The 20,276-nt window shown below is 39.1% G+C and overlaps 1 protein-coding gene across 2 annotated transcripts in view; it reads right to left on the bottom strand.

Moving 5' to 3' along the window:
* The window catches only part of GRID2 (glutamate ionotropic receptor delta type subunit 2), a 1,144,662-nt gene that overhangs the window by 141,983 nt on the left and 982,403 nt on the right, over positions 1 to 20,276 (bottom strand). For both annotated transcript variants that reach the window (XM_034440485.3, XM_060686953.2), the window contains exon 13: positions 17,996 to 18,191. In XM_034440485.3, the coding sequence (XP_034296376.1) occupies positions 17,996 to 18,191 (196 nt within the window). The remainder of the gene's footprint in view (positions 1 to 17,995; positions 18,192 to 20,276) is intronic.

Here is a 20,276-nt window from a genome sequence, read left to right as displayed (position 1 = left end):
GATTTTACAGTACCCTTCCCTTGCCACACCCGCCAAGCCATGCCACATCCACCAAGCCACACCCACAGAACCAGTAGTAAAAAATTTTGAATCCCACCACTGCTCCAAAAAGATTCTATTGTAGGCCCCTCTCTTCTTAGGTTAGGAACTTTGTGAGATAAGGAAAATACCGTGGAAAATACAGTGGTATTTTCCTTATCTTTTCAACATGTATCATGTTGGGCTGTCTATTCTCTTAGCACTTTGATCTAAAATGTTTTTTTTTTCTGATTGAAAAAAGGTCAGGAAGAAGATCATGTTGATGTTTTCTTCTCTTTTAGAGAGTCTGTTTTTCCTTTTATCATTTGGAAAACTTTTAAACCTCTTATATGATTCCCTTTTTTTCCTTTAAAGCTGACATTGGAACATGATAGTTAAAAAAACAACAGGAAGAGACAATTTTTCACTCCAACAAGTTTATGAACTATTTCATTAGAGGAATGCTTCCTTTCCTTGTTAAAATAATATATTTTAAGTGCATAAGATTATCTATATTAAATTCTGCCATAACGTTGGGATTTAGCAGTAAACAGTCAAATTCTAGTTACCACTGTGATCCACAGATGAACAAAATTCGAAGCATTTCTAATGCAATAAGTAAGTGTAACCATCGTTGATAAATTGCATTCATGGTATATGAATGATGCAGTGTTAGCCCTTGATATACAGTATGAAATATAAACTTACTCAGATTTGGTATTCAGTAAACAAATAGACCTTCCCCCCACTCATCACTGTGTGTCCTATAAATTGTTTTCTGATGCTAAAAAACAATGCTTCAGGGATGCTCTGAGATTAGACAGGTAGATCACAGAGATATTTTCGTAAAAAGGAACATGGAGTGACATCCTTTTTACTTGAGTTCATAGCTTTAGGCCAAGTGGGCATCTGAGCAATTGCAAGAAAACCCCAAGCATGCCAGATTTGCGCAGTCCTGTAGGTTTCCTTTGATCAGGTTTTTGTGTGTTCATTCTTTTGTCCATTTCTCTGGATCCCCGCCAGCTGTTAATCCAAAATAATTACATTCAGCATTTATTTCCTTTTTTTTTTTTTAATAGCTGAGAAATATTTCAGGAATACATTCCAGGACAGCTGCTGTGTTAGCTTTACAACAGCAGCAAAAGCAGCAACAAACAAAGCTAACAAACAAATGGCCCTATTGCGACATGGATTTTCAAATGCATGTAATCTACATAAATGAGGAAATAATTATTTCTTCTTTCTGGGAGGGAATTCTGAATGGTGTTGTAACCATTAAGAATGGTGTGGGAGTAGGAATGGATTTCCAGAGAAAAAAATTTGCAGATTACAGGAACCAGGACACTGGTGGGTTTCAAAAATTTTTGCTACCGGTTTGGTAGGTGTGACTAGGTGGGGGGAGCATGTGACTGAGTGGGCGTGGCCAATGTGACATCACTCATGCCCATGCCCACTCAGTCACATGACCCCCCCACCTAGCCACGCCACAGGAAAAGGTAGGAAATTTTTTGGAATTTCCACCTATCTACCCCCGTCCTCCCTTTGCCAATCGCCCCCATTTTCCCCCCTTTAGTGGCCCCAGCCCTAGCCCCACTTTCTCCCACACCACTGCTTCTTTGTTCAGGGTTCTTAACTTCCCTGGCAGCTGGTCCAGAGTCCTGAAGGCAAGCTGATTGGAATTTTTGGCGGCCCCCAGCCAGCCGCTGTTGCTGGAAAGTGGCTGGCAAAGAAGCCTCCCAGCCACCGCCTCTTTGAGAGCTGCTTTGCGGCCATGGCCAAAAAGTACCAGAGGTCATGGAAAAAACTGCTGCCGTCGCCTCCATGTTCTTCGCACATGCGCATCCCATTGGACATGCAAGGCAATGGGATGTGCATGTGCGAAAAACATGGCAGCGATGAACATGGTGGGTGGGGCAAACAAGCAACGACTGGGGAACCGGTTTGGAGGCGTGGCCAGCCGCCCATCGCTACCGGTTTGGTGACCTTGGCCAAATTTCTGCCAACGGTTCACGCGAACTGCTGCAAACCTGCCAAATACCACCTCTGAACCAGGAGAACTACTCAGGTGACCCTGAGGACACAGATAAACAACCAAGTGCTTCAATGACCTTGACGCTGTCTGCAAGGAATATAAATCCTTCCATTCCCCACTATACTGTCAGAGCTGAAGAAGCTTCTTGGATGAGAAGTGAAAAATCTTCAAAGAAAAAACAAGAAATTTTCCTGAAAAAAGCACATTTGGGACTACTTTTTAAAAAAGGTATATTGGATATTGGAAGTCTGAATGGTCTTTCCCTCTCCTTTCCTTTATCTTTGTGAGAACTAGGGAGGATCTTGTCTCCCTCGATGCTTATTCAGGTTATAAATCTTCTTCAGACTCTCTATTCCTCAAGCTTATACCTTCTGTCTGTTACAAAGGCTCAATCTTGTTGACCCATCTGCCTGCTTCATCCACTCAGATTGCAGAAGAGGGTTATTTTATTTTATGCTATAGTGTACCTGGAATATTTATGTTCTCTATTAGTAATACTGTAACATGTAAATTAGTAGAGTAATAGTCACCAGCAGTCAGGTCATAGGCTCACCACCAACTATTAGCTAAAACTAACAAAAAAGTGTGTCCATCTAACCTACTTCTGCTTGTTAGAATTGCAACTCGTGCCCAGTATCCATTTTCCTACCTTCTTCATGCTGCTGACACGATTATATGTTATGGCTATTGACAAATGGGTTCAGAATTTTAAAAAGCTCCCAACTGTGTAAAGTAGCTGAAAACAATCTCATATCTCAAATAGAGGTAGGTGACAGAATTTTAATTGCAATATATTGTTGTGAGAGAGGAATCTAGCAACCTTATTTTAGCAATTTATACTGCAGGAGTTTTATGAGGAAGGCTTTTATGAAAAAACAACAACAACTGGGAAATCATCCAGTTAAATGTTAAGGGTCTCCATCTGCCTTCTGACCGTTCAATATATTTGAAGATGTTAACATCACACATCTCCTCCTCCTCCTCCTCCTCCTCCTCCTCCTCCTCCTCCTCCTCCTCCTCCTCTTCCCTAACCATGTCAAAAGTTCAGTTATTATGAATGTTATAGGTACCTAGATACCTTTTACTACTTTGCTTTGAATTACAGCCAAACTACATGTGGCATTAAATGTGTCTTTGCAGAGAATGTGCAGTTTTTGAAAAAAGCAGCTAGGGCTATGATGGTTGATAATAAATGAAATCCGAATAAGGGTGGATGAAGCCTAATCTTTTGTTCTCAGCATCAGTTGTATTTTGCATTTTTACTTTATGATTCAAATTGCTGCTGGATCTAGATAATTTTTTACAGTTACTACCGGTATATTCTTAGGAAGAGAGGGAGGGAGGGAGAGAGAGAGAGAGAGAGGCAGGAAGTGAGGGAGGGAAGAAGAGAGGGAAGGAAGGAAGGAAGGAAGGTACATAGGAAGGAAGGAAATGTCACCTACAGAGGCCAATGTTCTCTCTCAAGAAAGAGACAGAGACAGAGAAAGAGAAAAAGATGACAATCTCTTTCCCAATTTCAGCAACATTCTCCCAGAGCTTAATTCTAGGAAGAATCCTTTGATTGCTTAGATGTGTACTTTATGAGTCCTTTAGTATCAAAGAGATGAAGTTATCAAAATCAGTCTCTGTAATGCTTTATTTTGAACTTCTTGTTCCATTTCTGGTTGAACACAAAAATTAACAATGACCAGCATGGTTTACAGGAATTACGGTATGTCCCTTTTCCTATCAAACAATCCCTTGTGATATATGTTGGACCAAGTTGTACTGTATTATGCCATCAGTTACATGACACTTGCACTATACCAATTTCGGTATACTTTATCTATCAAACGTGAAGAAATGTATATTGAAGCAGATGTTTACTACACTATGTGACATGTTTTATACCCATTATGTGATTTACGGTCTTCATTTTGACAGACCACTCAATACTTCTCTTCTACAAGCACTTTTATTTGTTCTTATATATGTTTTGCCATGCTTTATGTCCCAGCCGGTCTCTGGTTATGCCTGACAGCTCACTTAAGATGAAAGGCCACACGTACAATTCTTACAGCCCTATTCTTGTTTGGGTGCACATGAGAATGAAATATCCAACTATATGTTGCACTTGATTTTAATTTGTTAAAATAAGAGAAAACTAGAGAGTCTCTTCAATGTTGTGCCCTCTTCCAATAGATTTTGCTGATCTGGGGGGAAAAAAATGGGAAACCAAGAAAATATTTGTAATCGTGGCGGGACTAGTCTTAAATGACTTTTTGGTCTGCTGAGCTTAGAAGCTCAGATGCCAGCTGTTTGAATCATCCAACTTGCACATTATGACTTCCTTTATACTGATATCTTTCATCCATGACTTTGTAAATCCCAGTTGCGACATTTGCTCTGTCTTCACGTGGGTTTTCCTATGAAAAGAAGTTCCAGCTTGTGTACAATGCCCCTGGGACTCATAACTAACATGTCCCATTAATTTGAAAGAGTCGGAGACAACTGGCAAGCTTGCCAGCTTTGGGAAGAAGAACACGTGTCATGTCAGCTCTTTAGCTGGGATATGTCTTGACAAAGCATTCTTCTTTACTTCTGGATTTAATTGCTGGAAAGACAGCATCTAATTTTAGAGAGACATTTGGCTTATCTGGGTTATTTCTTGTATGGCTTTGACTTTATTGGTCATTATTAGGAACACTGTGTGAAAGTCTATGAGGAGTTTCAGCTTGGCATTTGAAATGACAGATAGTAGAGACTTTTCCTGTCTAATGTCCCCCTGCAGATGTGCTTGGCCTTTGTGCTAGCTGAGGATCCTTTGAGTTAGTTTGATTACATCTGAAGGGTGCCAAATTGAGGAACGCTGCTGAAAATATGTCGTGTTCTGTAGACCTTCCTATTCAGCAGATGTGACTTGAGAAAAGAATGAAGCTTTGCCTGCCTCGTGCTTATGCTTGAGGTATCTACAATATAGAATGTTTGCTGGCAGGCAATGACCCAGCCTCCAACTCAAAAGGCAAAGTGTAACTTTTATCTATCAAAAGAGTTGCCACCATGCCCAAGCCATGAAATTATTATAGTCATAATAACATTCCTTTCTCAGAAAGTCAAGGCCGTCTTATCCTGCACCTGGGAGGCTGGAACTGGGAGGCCTCTCCAGTTGGGACGGTGTTTTGATTGGATCATGTGATGGACTTGTGGGTATTGGGTAGGGACTTGAACTTTTCTTTGGGTGGGGAAAACCTGGAAACTTTCAGATTTGGGTTTTCCCATATGAGCCAATATGACATCTCTAATAAAATGTAACTTTGAGGAAACTCAAGCCTTGGAGTTTTCTTTTGTTGGGGGTGTTACTTGGAACCCTGACAGGTATACTAATTGTGATCCCAGAGCTTCAGGCAGCCTCCAGATATCTCCAAAAGTGGTAATTTTTCATGTGACAGAAGGGAAATTAATTATACTAATTATATGTAAATTTAAATATAAACACATTTAATTTTATCCCTCCTAATACTTTGGAGTGAAGCGCCAGTAAAGTACTTCAAGGCCAAGGACATCCTTGGGCTGTCATTACAGCTGTTTGACGAATTAAGCCAAGTTTAATATTATAGGAGGTTTGCATTTACTTTTGTTTTTATGATCATAGGCTTTTAAGGGTGAATGACCCTCCCTTTCAATAAAACTAAAGGCTGCCTTGATTTGTGCTTTACTTCTAGTGATTACATAGACCTAGCTGGAAAGAGTGCAGAGAAGAGCAACAAAGATGATTAGGGGACTGGAGGCTAAAGCATATGAAGAATGGTTGCAGGAATTGGCTATTTGTCTAGTGAAAAGAAGGACTAGAGGTGACATGATAACAGTATTCCAATATTTGAGGGGCTACTACAAGAAAGAGGAAGTCAACTTATTTTTCAAAGCAGCAGAAAGTAGGAAGGAAGCAATGGATGGAAACTGATCAAGGAGAGAAGCAACCTAGAACTAACGAGAAATTTCCTGACAGTGTGAACAATAAACCAGTGGAACAGGTTGAGTGTGCTCCACACTGGAGACTTTTAAGAAGAGACTGAACAGCCACTTGTCTGGAATGGTATAGGGTCTCCTGTTTGTGCAGTGGTTGGACTAGAAGAACTCCAAGGTCCCTTTCAACTCTGTTATTCAGTCATACTGTTCTGTCATTTATCCAAGGAATAGAAAAGGGATTACATAAAGAGCCAAGGTGGCGCAGTGGTTAGGGTGCAGTACTGCAGCTACTTCAGCTGACTGCTAGTTCAGCAGATCAGCGGATCAAATTTCACCGGCTCAAGGTTGACTCAGCCTTCCATCCTTCCGAGGTGGGTAAAATGAGGACCTAGATTGTTGGGGGCAATATGCTATTTAGTATACTGTCTTTGGTGTAAGCCGCTCAGAGTCCTCGGAGAGTGGGCGGCATAAAAATATGAATAATAATAAAAAAATAAAATAATATGTAACAGTCTTCGAGAAATACTCCTTTTTGAGTGTTTGGTAGTAAGAATATTACTACCAAACAGTAGTAAGAATATTATTTTTCTTGTTAGAACCAAATTTGGCTGGCTTCAATGGTAGATCTGTATTTTCATATCATTTTCTGTGTAAACTTAACATAACAATAAATTACAACAGTAAAAAACGTGGAGCAGAAATTTAAACAAAATAATAATAATAATAATAATAATAATAATAACAACAACAACAACAACAACAACAACAACAACAACAACAACAACAACAACAACAACAAGCCAGTAGTTCTATTTAAGGAGTCCTAGAGTTACCTGTTGGGAGATGGACAGCACATAAATTTAATAAATATATGAATAAATATAAAGGTATTCATAGAAATTAAATATAAATAAAATAAAATAAATAGCATACTGATTCTCATAAAACCTACTGACAAGCTGCTCATACTCTATTGAATGTAATTAGAACAACAAAAATATATTACCATGTTTCCCTGAAAATAAGACCGTCTTATATTTTTTTTGAACCCCGAAATAAGCTCTTGACCTTATTTTCAGGGAGGGCTTATTTTCGGGGGGGAGGCTTATTTTAGCACATGTGCTGAAAAGCCCAATTGGGCTTATTATCAGGGGATGTCTTATTTTGGGGGGAACAGGGTACTATGTTATTATTGTAGAAATATTTAAATAATAGAAAAGAGAGGTACAAATATTTAAGAATCCATTCCAGGATTGGAATCAAAATTCTATATCTTGGGCCCAGATCATACATGTTGAAAGAGGAGAGCTATGTCAGTCTATGGTCGCAAAAATCGGATGGAATCCAGCATTATCATTTAATTTTATTGAAAGATATAAGCTTTTGGCAACTGTTAGTAATTTAGGATAATACTATATATAACATATACAGATAGGGTTCCACGTTTTCCTGAGAAGTAACATGCTGCTTCTGGCTTAACATACTGTGTGAAGTCAACCACTCTAGCATATTAAAGGCACAGCAATGTGTGCAAACACCTTGAATGGTTCAAGGCATAGCACAATATGTGAAGCAAACTGAAACAAACACAACTGCCAGTGTGACGCCCCCCCCCCCTTCATGACAGTTTACAGTGGACATGGAAACTTTTTTTTAGATTGTTCTAAACCTGTGGAAGGGGACACAGTGGCTCAGTGGCTAAGATGCTGAGCTTGTCGATCGAAAGGTCAGCAGTTCAGCGGTTCAAATTCCTAGTGCCGCTTAATAGGGTGAGCTCCCGTTACTTGTCCCAGCTTCTGCCAACCTAGCAGTTCGAAAGCACGTAAAAAATGCAAGTAGAAAAATAGGGACCACCTTTGGTGGGAAGGTAACAGGGTTCCGTGAGCCTTTGGCATTAAGTCATGCCAGGTTCAGTACCACAGAGATGTTTTCGGACAGTGCTGGCTTTTTGGCTTTGAAACGGAGATGAGCACCGCCCCCTAGAGTCGGGAACGACTAGCACATATGTGCGAAGGTAACCTTTACCATTTTAAACACGTGGACACTACCGTCCCCCACAAGCAGTAATCTACTCCAGATTTGAAGTTTCCACTGATGCCAGTGGGGTTAATCGAGAATGGATTCATTGAGAATGGATCATCATCAGAAAAAGAAATATTCCTCCAAAAAAAATCACAACGCAGAAGAAAACTACGCCTTTTAAGAGCATAACCTTTAATAAGGTTATCTCTTGCCGGTCACATCTACCCGACCCATCAGAATGGGGAGGTAGGGAATATTGCGGGTTCCATCCTGAGGGGTGGATGAAGTATTATCCTACTTTTTAATCTATATGTTTTCCCTTTTTTGCCTTTATTTTCTTGGCTTCACTGACTTTCATGCTATTTAATCCTATTGATGGAGGTGATCTATGGAATTATATTGAAAATATAGTAGTACATCTGTTGTGATCAAGCCTCATTGACATGTACAGCTAATATGATTAAATGACAATAATGATATAAAAGATTGAAATAGTAAGAAGAAAGGTCATAGAGTTGAAAAGCTACAGTAACAATCAAGCTAAAAGGCTCCTGAGCTGCATCAAAACTTCTACTAAAGCACTTTGTTTCTAACATTTTCTAATAGATAAATAAAATAAAGTATTTCTCATCAGGATATTGAGCATCGCTTCCATGATTAAGTTAACTAATATGGTTAGACTAGAAAGCAGGGGAAGATCAATTCAAAGAAAATTATAGTCAACATTTCTCTTTATTAAAAGCAATTGAAGATAATGTATATCAAAAAACATTAAATGAGAGGCATGGTGGCCTAGTGGTGAAATTAATAGCTTCCCGTTCTGAAGGTTGGGAGTTCAATTCTACGTTGAGTAGATATTTCTTTCTCCCTGGGTGCAAAGAAAAAAATTATGTTGCGAACTCCACATGGCGTCAGGAAAGGCATCCGGCCAGTAAGTGCTCAGCTCCATCCAGTCACCCCAACTCTACCCCGAATTATTTAAGGGATGAGAGTCATAAAAGGGGAGTTATATAAAGGAACATTAAATGCATTTGGGCAGAATAATAGAGTTAAACGGGGATATGTTAGCCACTGATCCAACCTCATGCTCAGTGGAGTTCTCTTAAAGCATTTCCATCAAACACCTATACAAACTTTACTTGAAAACATTCAGTGAAGATGAGCCTGCTACATCTCTAGTTAATTGCTTCCACTGCTGAATTCCTCTTAGCGTTACAAGCGTCATAACATTAAGTCAGATTTAAAAAAAAAACAAAAAACCCTGTACTTTCATGAACAACTCATGTTGACTTGGGGCTTGATCCTAAACCAAAGTAGCTGAGAGTATATGTCAATCCAGACACAATTGGCATCATACCAATGAGATGTATGAAGCAGATGTTGGCTAGAAGTAGAGGGTTAGACATTTTATGTGTCTGTTCCTAATTCAAGTAATTTACGTATAACTTCATCTAGATTTACAATGAGGCTGATTGCCTGATTTTAAATTGTATTTTGCTGCCTGCTGTTTGATTTTGATGAAGGAATGGATGTTGCTAAAAATAAGAGAATGTTAGAATTAGAAGAATACAGCCTGAGGTTTGGGATGAATGTGTTTTTTAATAGTATGATAAAGTTAAAGTTAATGTAGAATTCAAAAATCATTATATTAGGAGTGCCATTTTACAGATATGGGCTAGATATGAGCCCAAGCTGTGCTCAAAAATACTTTTGGCTTCAGCACAAGAAGTGCTTTATAGAAAAGAAAAAGCGGGTAAGAAAAAGGCTTACCATAAAGCAGTCCTAATGCAAATGTGAAAAGAAAGGGAAGGGAAGGGAAAGGAAAGGAAGAAAAAGAAAGGAAAGGAAGGAAAAGAAAGGAAAGGAAAGGAAAGGAAAGGAAGGGAAGGGAAGGGAAAGGAAGGAAAGGAAGGAAGGGAAGGGAAGGGAAGGAAGAAAAGGAAGGAGAAGAAAGGAAAGGAAGGGAAGGGAAGGGAAGGGAAGGGAAAGGAAAATAAAGGAAAGGAAAGGAAAGGAAAGGAAAGGAAAGGAAAGGAAAGGAAAGGAAAGGAAAGGAAAGGAAAGGAAAGGAAGGACCCATAAGTGGCCATTTTCCAGGTCATGTCAATTAAGCAATGTAACCTAAGAAGTTTCCCTTCTCAGTGATGGCTCCTGGCTTCTAGTGATGGCTCCTGGCTGCTACCACCCTTTGACTTTTTGCAAATTATTAAACACTTGGCTGTTCTTTTAGGCCTTGAGCTAAAATGGTGGTTGATCCCTTTGGGTTTTTGTTTTGTTTTTGGGATTCTGTCTTCTAGACAATGTTTTTTTTTTTTTTTTTTTTGTGAAATCGAATTTGGGTTGGTTACTGGGCCAGAGATTTACTCTTTGATCTTTTGGACTCATGCTGGAGCCCATCTTCAGGCAATTTCTGTACTGGAATACATGTTTTGGGCTATTCTAGGAGTCATGTCTATGTGGTGCCTTCCTATTGGCTGATTGGTGTGTTGATAGCTGATGATTGGCTGTCGTTTCCTTGTGCTGCCAAGCTCCCTTAACATGACTCACAGAACAGCCTAAAGCACATATTCCAATAGTGAAATTCCCTGAAGATGGGCCCCAGCATGAGTCTGAAAGCTTGGAAGGGTAAAACTCTGGTCCTAGTGACCGATCCAAATTTGATTTTACATCATTATCCTGGAACACGTATATCTGCCTTCATTCATGTATTCTTTTTCTTTAATATATGTTTTCTTTTACTGTTACTTTTTTTACAAAGCAAGCGAGACATTTAAAAAGTGCATTAAAAAAGGAAACACACACACACACACATATTATCCCCCTAGTTGAATACTGATTAATCGCAATGGCTCAGCAGTTAAAGATGCTGAGCTTGTTAGGTGAAAAGCTTTTCAGGCCGGGTTCGAGACCTGAGTGCCATGCAATGGGGTGAGCGCCTGTTCCTGCCTCAGCTCCTGCCCACCTAGCAGTTTGAAAGCATGCAAATGCAAGTAGATTAGTGGGTACCACTTCGGTGAGAAGGTAACAACGTTCCATGCACCTTTGGCGTATAGCCATGCTGGCTGCATGCTATCATTTTATGATAACCACATCAGGTAAGTCTTAAAAAAGGGGACTAGAAAGACCATTTAACCATTTTACTTTACCATTTAACCATAGTAATACCAGGGATGTCCCCTTCCCACTGCGCCTACAGCAACTGTGGAATGTAGCCTGGAGTCGCAGAGGGAGAAGCTTTTCCCCCCGAAAACAAAATTACAATGGAGTTTTCGAATGTCTGCTAGAGTGAAGGCAGATTTCCCCCTAGCAATACACAGAATCTATCTAATAGTTATTCAAATAGTTACTTTAGTCTGGCATTATTCTACTTTGTAGGCAAACAACAAAAAAAAGGCCTACTCAGAAGTGACTCAATGTGTCGTTCCTGGTTGTTTGGGCCCAACAGCAACAAATACTTGAAAGCAGATAGGTAAAATAAAATACAAACACAGTTTACTTCCGTCATTTAATGTGTACCTGTGCACATGGTTGCCGTATGACTGCATTTACAAAGATAAAGTCCTCAGGGAAATAGGACAGCATGGTTTAAATGGTAAAGCCTGCATACCAAGGTTACTTTATTGATTTTAAAAGTATGTTTCTAGTAAAATATTCTAGGTTTCTGTATTCACAAAAACAATGTCCCTGCTCCTATCTTTATTTTTTAAAGAAATTCCGGTTGGCTGTTCTTTCCAGCTGGCTGATAGATATTGAATATCATTACTATTAGGCATCAGTTTTGCTATTTGCGAGACCGCCTTCTGCCGCCAATAGCCTCCCACCGACCGGTTCGTTCACACAGAGAGGGCCTCCTCAGGGTGCCGTCGGCTAGGCAGTGCCGGCTGGCGACCCCCAGGGGGAGAGCCTTTTCTGTGGCAGCACCTGCCCTCTGGAATGACCTGCCCCCTGAGATACGCACGATATCAGACCTCCAGACTTTTCATCGGGCCCTGAAGACACACTTGTTCCATCTAGCTGGGCTGGCTTGATCCCATCCTCTTAGTTTTTAATTGAAATTCGGTTTTAATTGGGTTGTTTTAAATTCGGGCCAAAATTATTTAATTGTTTTTTAAAATGTTTTTTAAATTTTATATACTATGTTTTATCCTGGCTGTACACCGCCCTGAGTCCCGCAGGAGAAGGGCGGTATAGAAATATAATAAAATAAATAAATAAATAAATAAATAAAGCACCCTTCATGTGTTGGCAGGTTGCATAATGCTAAATTTGGGTGGTGGAAACTTGACAGGAGATTAGGATTGTTCCCTACCTGTGTTATCAAAATTTCACGAATATATCTGGCTCAGGAATGGTCACAGAGAAACTAAAGTAATCCCAGTCTAAATTTGTTCAATTGTTAATCAAAACCCAACATGGACAAGGGTAAATAATTATGAAATGAACTTCATCTATTTTATTTGCCATCTCTATCTGTTTAATAGAAAATAATTCATTTGTTATCTACTGTGTTTCACCCAAAATACGACCGACCCCAAAAGTAAGTCCTAGCTTGATTTTTACACGTGCACCCAATATAAGCCCTACCCCCAAAATAAGCCCTAATTAAGCTCCACCAACTCCAGGGGGCACGGGTAAAAATTAAGCTAGGGTGGGGATGGGGTGTGTGTGTGTGGAGCTGCCCCACTACTTACCTTCAGACAGTTGCAGCCAGGCCTCACACACCCTGACACCTGCCTTGCCGGCAAGGCTTTCCCAAAGGCCTTTGCCGCTGCAGAGCCTTTCAGGAAGGCCTTGCCGGCCTTGCCAAGTTCCTGAATGCCTCTGAAAACGAAAAGGAGGCTGCAAGTGAGGTCAGTCAGTGGATGACATTCCCTTCCCCCGAAAATAAGACCTGGTGCCTTTTTTGGTGGAAAAAAAATATAAGACGCAGTCTTATTTTCGGGGAAACATGGTAGGCTTTTAAAAATATATTGCAAATATCTTGGAGATGATCAATAAACAAATATTGCAATTAAAAATAATACTTAAAATGGCAGATTGATTAACTGTATTAAAAATGGCTGGATCCACTTCTACTTTCAGTTCTCTAGGAACCACTCTTTTTTTTACTCTTATTGTTGACCTCACAGTTAAGTGAAAAATGCAAGACAGTCCTTAGATATGGAGCTGTTTAATATGATAAGTTTCTACATTGTTCATGCACAGAGAACAGTTCAATCAGACTTCCATTTAAACTACCAATCATTATTACAGCGTTGAATTGGTTAATTATTATAAATGCTACATTTAATTTATATATTCGACCTATAGAAAGTGCCTGTTTTCCATCTTAAGATGTTATCTCAAATCAGGCCCCTGCAGTGATCCAATCTGAAACGGTAGCTTGGCTTGGAAAATTGTGTTACTCCATCCCAACCTTTAAAGTTAGGCATCCATTACCTGCTTTAATCAAGTGGAAAGGTGCTTCTGTACAGTTATACAGTAGTCAATGAGTGTAAAAAAAAATCTTAACATCTGGGTAAAACTAGGCTGACTGTTCCAATCTTGTATTTTGAAAAATCCTTGAGTGCTCTGTGTCATAAGGATGCTTCAATTAAAAATAAACAAGTGCCAGTCAGGGGTTCCCCATGGACAACACTTGGCAGACAGCAAAGGATGAAGCAGTAGAGGCAGGAACAAGGGCACTGGGTTGGGCCTCTTATAGTCCATGACTTCCAAGCCCAGGCATCTGGGACTCTATGGATTTCTCCTCTACAACTATACTTAGTAGTATAAGGAAGGACCCAGTTGTGGGGGCAATAAGCTGACTTTGTATAAATATACAAAAGGATGAAGGCTATTGCTTAGCGCATTGTAAGCTGCCCTGAGTCTCCGGAGAAGGGGGGCATATAAATCAAATTTTAAATTTTTTAAAAAAAAAATTAAAAAAAAAAGGAATCAGTTTTTCAGCATCAGACAAGAAAATTGGGGATTATGGCTATTAACAGCATCTTAACAATCATTGTTCATAATTGTCCATTACATAGTTAATTAGCAACCTAGATAAATTTAACAAGTATGCTAGTTAGATCCACTCTTCTATGTTGATATTTATTTATTTATTTATTTATTTACTTACTTACTTACTTACTTACTTACTTATTTATTTATTTATTTATTTATTTATTTATTTATTTATTTATTTATTTATTTATTTATTTATTTATTTATTTATTTATTTATTTATTTTGTATACCGCCCTTCTCCCAGAAGGGACTCAGGGTGATGAACAGCCAAAATTAAAAAAAACATACAAATACAAAAGTTAAGATAATTAAAAAGAATTAAATAACTGGCTTCCCAATTTAAAACCCACAAATCCATAAAATTTAAAATCCCAATTAAAAACCATTTAGGCTAGGCCAGCTTGATGGAATAAAAACGTCTTCAGGGCTTTACGGAAGGTCCGGAGGTCTGGGATCAATCGTATTCCAGGAGGCAGCTCATTCCACAGGGCGGGTGCCCCCACAGAGAAGGCTCTCCCCCTGGGGGCCGCCGGCCGACATTGCCTGACCGACGGCACCCTGAGGAGGCTCTCTCTGTGAGAGCGTATTGGCCGGTGGGAGGTTATCGATAGCAGCAGGCGGTCTCGCAAATACCCTGGCCCTAAGCCATGGAGCCTTTAAAGATGAGAACCAACACCTTAAAGCGCACCCGGAAGACCACCGGGAGCCAATGCAGCTTGCGCAGGAGAGGTGTTACGTGGGAGCTCCACGTCGCTCCCATAATCACCCGTGCGGCCGCATTCTGCACCAGCTGGATTAGATTATTTATTTATTTATTCATTCATTCATTTATTTATTTATTTATTTATTTATTTATTTATTTATTTATTTATTTATTTATTTATTTATTTATTTATTTATTTATTTATTTATTTATTTATTTATTTATTTATTTATTTATTTATTTATTTATTTATTTATTTATTTATTTATTTATTTATTTATTTATCATATTTTTATGCCGCCCACTCTCCGAGGACTCTGGGCGGCTTACAACAATTGATTATACTAAATAGCATATTGCCCCCAACAATCTGGGTCCTTTAAAGGACCCAGATTAAAGGTTAGGGCATAATTTTCCAGTTCATGATGTATTATATTGAATTGAAGTGAAGTGAATATTTATTTGGTCAAGTGTGATTAGAGCAGGGGTGTCAAACTTGATTTCATTGAGGGCCACACCAGGGTTGTGTTTGACCTCGTGGGGCAAGAGTGGGCGTAGCCAGGATGGGTGTGGCCAGCTCAATGTCACTTGTGTGTGTGTGGGTGCCTGTGGTGGCCCGAGCGCTCTGCCAGAGAAAACGGGATTCCAAGCTCCATTTTTGGCTGCAATCCTCTGCCAGCAAAAATGGAGCTTGGAAGGGCCATTTGCAGCCCTCCTGAGTTCCATTTTTGCTGGCAGAGGCACCACAGGCTGGTCCTTCATTGTTTCCAGGGTGGCTCTGCGGGCCAGATTTAAATACCCCACGGACCAGCTCCAGCTCCGGCTCCTGGGCCTTGAGTTTGATACCCCTGGATTAGAGGAATTTGTCTCTGGGGCAGAAGCTCTCAGTGTACATGCAAAGCAACAAAATCATCATCATCATCATCATCATCATCATCATCATCATCATCTCAATAAAAGGGGGAAGTAAAGAAGATAATAAGAGGAATAAATAATACTACAGACATGCTACGTGCGTAAATACATGTAGACATATTATTCACAGATATCATGATCCTATGCTATACATAGAATTCTTAGACTTGCACATCCATCAAGCTTGATTAATGGAGACTACATTAACATGTCTGTTATGGTGACAACAGTAAAAAAAAGTAACTTGCTATCTACTGGAAAGTTTGTGATTTTTATTTTCCAGTCTGGTCTACAATCCTGTGATTTCCTGGTGATCTTGGAAGGTAAGCAGGGACAATTCCATATAATACTTGGATGGAAGTTGAAAATTCTGGGCTATAGGCTGGACTGGGATGTTGGAAAAACAGCTTGGAAGAAGGCCTCCACACTTTCTTGTGTAATATTGCTCAAAAACCCTGCACCAATGGGGTTCCCGGGGTCAACCTCGATTGTGTACAAAAGGAAAGATTTCCAATCTATTCCACTTTAGTGTGTGACTCAGAAAAGCATTGTGGCATCATTAGCACTAGAAATTCTTGTCAGTGCAAGGAATTTAACTATCATAGTTAAAAGGTTATTTGTCAGCAAAATAAAGAAAGTCATTCTTTATCCCAGTAAGAATCAGGGGGGAGAAAAAAGAGAAAGAGAGAAAAAAAAGTTGAAGAACCATTATTTCTGCGTTTCAGTTACTGCTGAGCTGTAGCTTGAATATTAACATCCTGGTTTGCAAAATAGACCTTCTTTTATTGTGAAATCCAAAAGCTTTATTTCACTTGACAGTAATTCACAGTTTTCCTGCTAGTTAAATATTTTGTATACCAAGTTAAATGTACTGAGGTATTATTTAAGCACATTGTGATTCTGTCTATTCACTGGGAAAAAGATATGTTTTTTTGCCGCAGATAACTGCAGGAGGGAATGGGGAAGAATAAGCGGTAATGTAGGGTGCCAGGTATCTATAGACTAACATAAATGGCATAAAGGAAATTTGCAAACTTCAGATGGCAAAAAGGAGTGACAGTGAAAAATGGGGATAAACAATAGGACTCAGTTTTTATATAAATATATATAAAATTAGTTATTTAAGAAGCCTGAGCCCGTGGAGAACCCGACTTTCAGATTCTCTGAAGCATGCCAACTTTTTAAAAAGAAAAAGCAGGTCAACCTGTTTTTTTTTTAATTAGAAAATCGTATCTTTTACTAAATTCCTCCTCCTCCTCCTCCCCCTTCTCCAACTCCAACTCAGAGGAAAAGAGTTCCTCATCTCTTTAAACAAGTTGGCTCAGTGGTGAACCATTCTCATTTAAGAAGCTCTTTAGGGTTTGCCAAATTGCGACTATTGCTGTAAAACTCTGAAGCACAATGGAACATTTATGATTACTTTCCTTCTTTCTTTGTCACTTGCTGTTTGGTATTTCTAAGGTCTTGATCTTTACTGCGGTCAGGAAAAGAAAACTGGCAAGATTTGTGAAAAAGTTCATGAACGTGGCTTCTGTATTTCTAGTGTAATTGGTAGCCCTAAAGCTGCAATACAAATCACAAGCAAACTGCTAATCTTGCTCCTCTTAATGAATAGGGGAAATCTGTCACTTTAAGGCAGGGTTTCTTAGCCTCAGCAACTTTAAGATGTGCGAACTTCAAATCCCAGAATTCCCCAGCCAGGCATGTTAACAGCTACCTCACGTTGAGAAACACTGTTCTAAGCCAAATGTAAAGTTCTTATCTACAAATAGCTGCCCCTGTCTACTTGTAGAGCTAAATTACACAAAGATATATATATATATATAAAAGTGGTGAACAACTGGCTTAATTTTTTCAAGGAAAAAAAAATCTTTGACTTTTCTTTTGAAAAAAACAAACAAACCCAAACCACTAAGTAAAGTACATAAATCAGTCCCAATTTTAGGATGCAGTAGAATGAGCCAAAAGCTGAAATCACTCTAAGGCAGGGATGAAATCCAGCAGGTTCTGGAGAACCGGTAGCGGAAATTTTGAGTAGTTTGGAGAACCGGCAAATGCCACCTCTGGCTGGCCCCAGAGTGGGGCTGGAATGGAGATTTTGCAATATCCTTCTCCCCGGAGTGGGGAGGGAATGGGGATTTTGCAGTATCCTTCCCCTGCCACTCCCACTAAGCCACACCCACCAAGCCACGCCCACAGAACCAGTAGTAAAAAAAAATTAGATTTCACCACTGCTCTTAAGGTGATTATTTTTCATATCCTAACAATTCTGTGGTAAAAGTCTTTGTAAAACAAATCCATTAATCCCAAGGATTTTTCTAATGATCAAGAAAAAGGTTGGGCTATCGACTTTACCTTATGAATGCCGATCTGGGATTCTTGCACGTTGTTCTCAGACCCGTTACTTCGGTTAATCATCTGCCACAACTTCGAATACATGCTGTTCTTCTCAAAAGGATTCATCCCTTTCACCCGTACATGTTCATAGACTGCAGAATCCAAAACGGTGCCGTAAGGAATATCTGTCTGCCGGGAGAGATCTTGAAGAGACCTTAAATATTAGAGAAGACAAGAAACACAAGATATTTTTGATTCCACATTTCCAGGCTATTGGCAAGCAAAGGACAGCACATATGACAACAGCTCTTAAGGCATTTTGATTTTGTTTTTATATGATTCTTAAAAGTCAAAGCAAGGCTAGGAGAATTGTCTTTATGTTTTAAGACACAAGGGAAAGAACAGAGCTACAGGGTAAGAGAGAGAAAAGAAAGGATTGGATTCTTCTTTTAAAAAAAATAAGAGAGAGAGAGACCTACACAAATCAGGGCAGGTCAGCTTCTTTTAAAGAGCAACATAGAAGGAAAAGTTCAATATTATTTATTTCATTCATATCCCACTTTTGAGATTTAAGGAACATGCCATTCCCAAAGTGACTCACCATTGCAGTATTTTTTTAAAATGGAAATAGTAATTGACAGTTTAAAACCTAGCATCATCCAAAAGAAAACCAACAAAAGAAAAGAGCAAGGGCAAAAATTGATTGGTTTCATTTATCTGTCCAATTTATATGACACCTTTCCATCAGACAGCCCTCAAGATGTCAAGCAATAACCAGAAGTAGGAATCATACCATTATCATCTATTTGATTTAGCCACTGGACATCAAAGTAAAAGCACTCCTCTAGCACTGATAAATCACATCTCTACAAAGATTGTTTATATCATAAACACAGCAAACCATTCCTTAAATTACTTTTCTTACATTAAAGTGCTAAAAGGGACAAAGCATCAATAAACAGGGCAAAACCAAACTTCAGTATCTCTATAGTCAGAAGAATTAGCTGGAGGAACATGTGAAAAATCACCATACTACAGATACATAGGAATTATGAGTCTGCTTTCTGTGGGTCAACCTACTGATTCAATTATTTCAGCTTTATTTACACTAATAATGCATGCCTCCCGCCTTTCTCCATTGGCTGGAGACCCCCTTGTTAACAAATAGGCAGCAAATCCCTGGATACAACTGTAGTTGTCAAGAGCTGTCTCCAAGGCAGCTTTTTTGCTGCTGCTGCTTCTGCCAGCAAAGCAGCAGCGACAACAACAACGATTTGATGTAGTAAAATATTAGAAATATTAGTGAATAACTGAAGAAAGAAACAGCCTTCGGTAATAAAAACAAATGAAATAACGAAAAAAATATGTTTTTCTTGGGTGAAGTAAATGAGAACTCAGATCTTTGAGTGATCAAACAAGACAATAATCTTCACCATCAATAAGACAATAAATTCATTGTCAAGAATTTATAATTGACATGTACAGCTTGTTTTTTTTTTTTTTACTAAAGTGAACATACAGATAGTCCTTGACTTATAACAGTTCATTTAGTGACCGTTCAAAGTTACAATGGCACTGAAAAAAAATGATTTATGACTGTTTTTCACAGTTTTACGACCTTTGGAACAACCCCGTGATCTTATGATCAAAATTCAGATGCTTGGCAACTGGTTCATACTTATGACTGTTGCTGTGATTATCTTTTGCAAGCTTCTGACAATGGGCAAGCCAGATTCACTTAACAACCATAACTTAACAACTGCAGTGATTCACTTAACAATTGTGGCTAGAAAGGTCATAAAAGGGGGCAAATGTCTGACTTAACAAATGTCTCACTTAACAACCAAAATTTTGGGCCTAGTTGTGGTCTTAAGTCAAGGACTAGCTATAATCAGTTGTCTACTCCAGCTACTGGTGGAGAGCAGATAAATCAGTGAACAATTAGTACATCAAGTTTTAGTATGGCCTGGTCACTGCAAGATAATTGTGTTATGCTGAATTTACGGATTTACAGATTAACAGAGTTGGAAGGGACCTTGTAGGTCATCTAGTCCAACCTCCCACCTAAGCAGGAGACCCTACACCATTTCTAACAAATGGCAGTCCAATCTCTTCTTGAAAGTCTCAAGTGATGAAGCTCCCACAACTTCCGAAGGAATTGGTTGATTGTTCTCACTGTCATAAAATCACTCCTTATTTCTAGGTTGAATATCTCCTTGTTCAGTTTCCATCCATTGCTTCTTGTCTTCGGATGTTTTGGAAAACAGGTTGATTCCCTCTTCTCTATGGCAGCCCCACA

Source organism: Pantherophis guttatus, chromosome 8, assembly GCF_059756535.1.
Source record: "Pantherophis guttatus breed Tessera chromosome 8, ASM5975653v1, whole genome shotgun sequence".
In the NCBI taxonomy this organism is placed as follows: Eukaryota; Metazoa; Chordata; class Lepidosauria; order Squamata; family Colubridae; genus Pantherophis; species Pantherophis guttatus.
The sequence above is the reverse complement of the archived record's forward strand: the minus strand, read 5'-3'. Positions and strand labels throughout refer to the sequence as shown.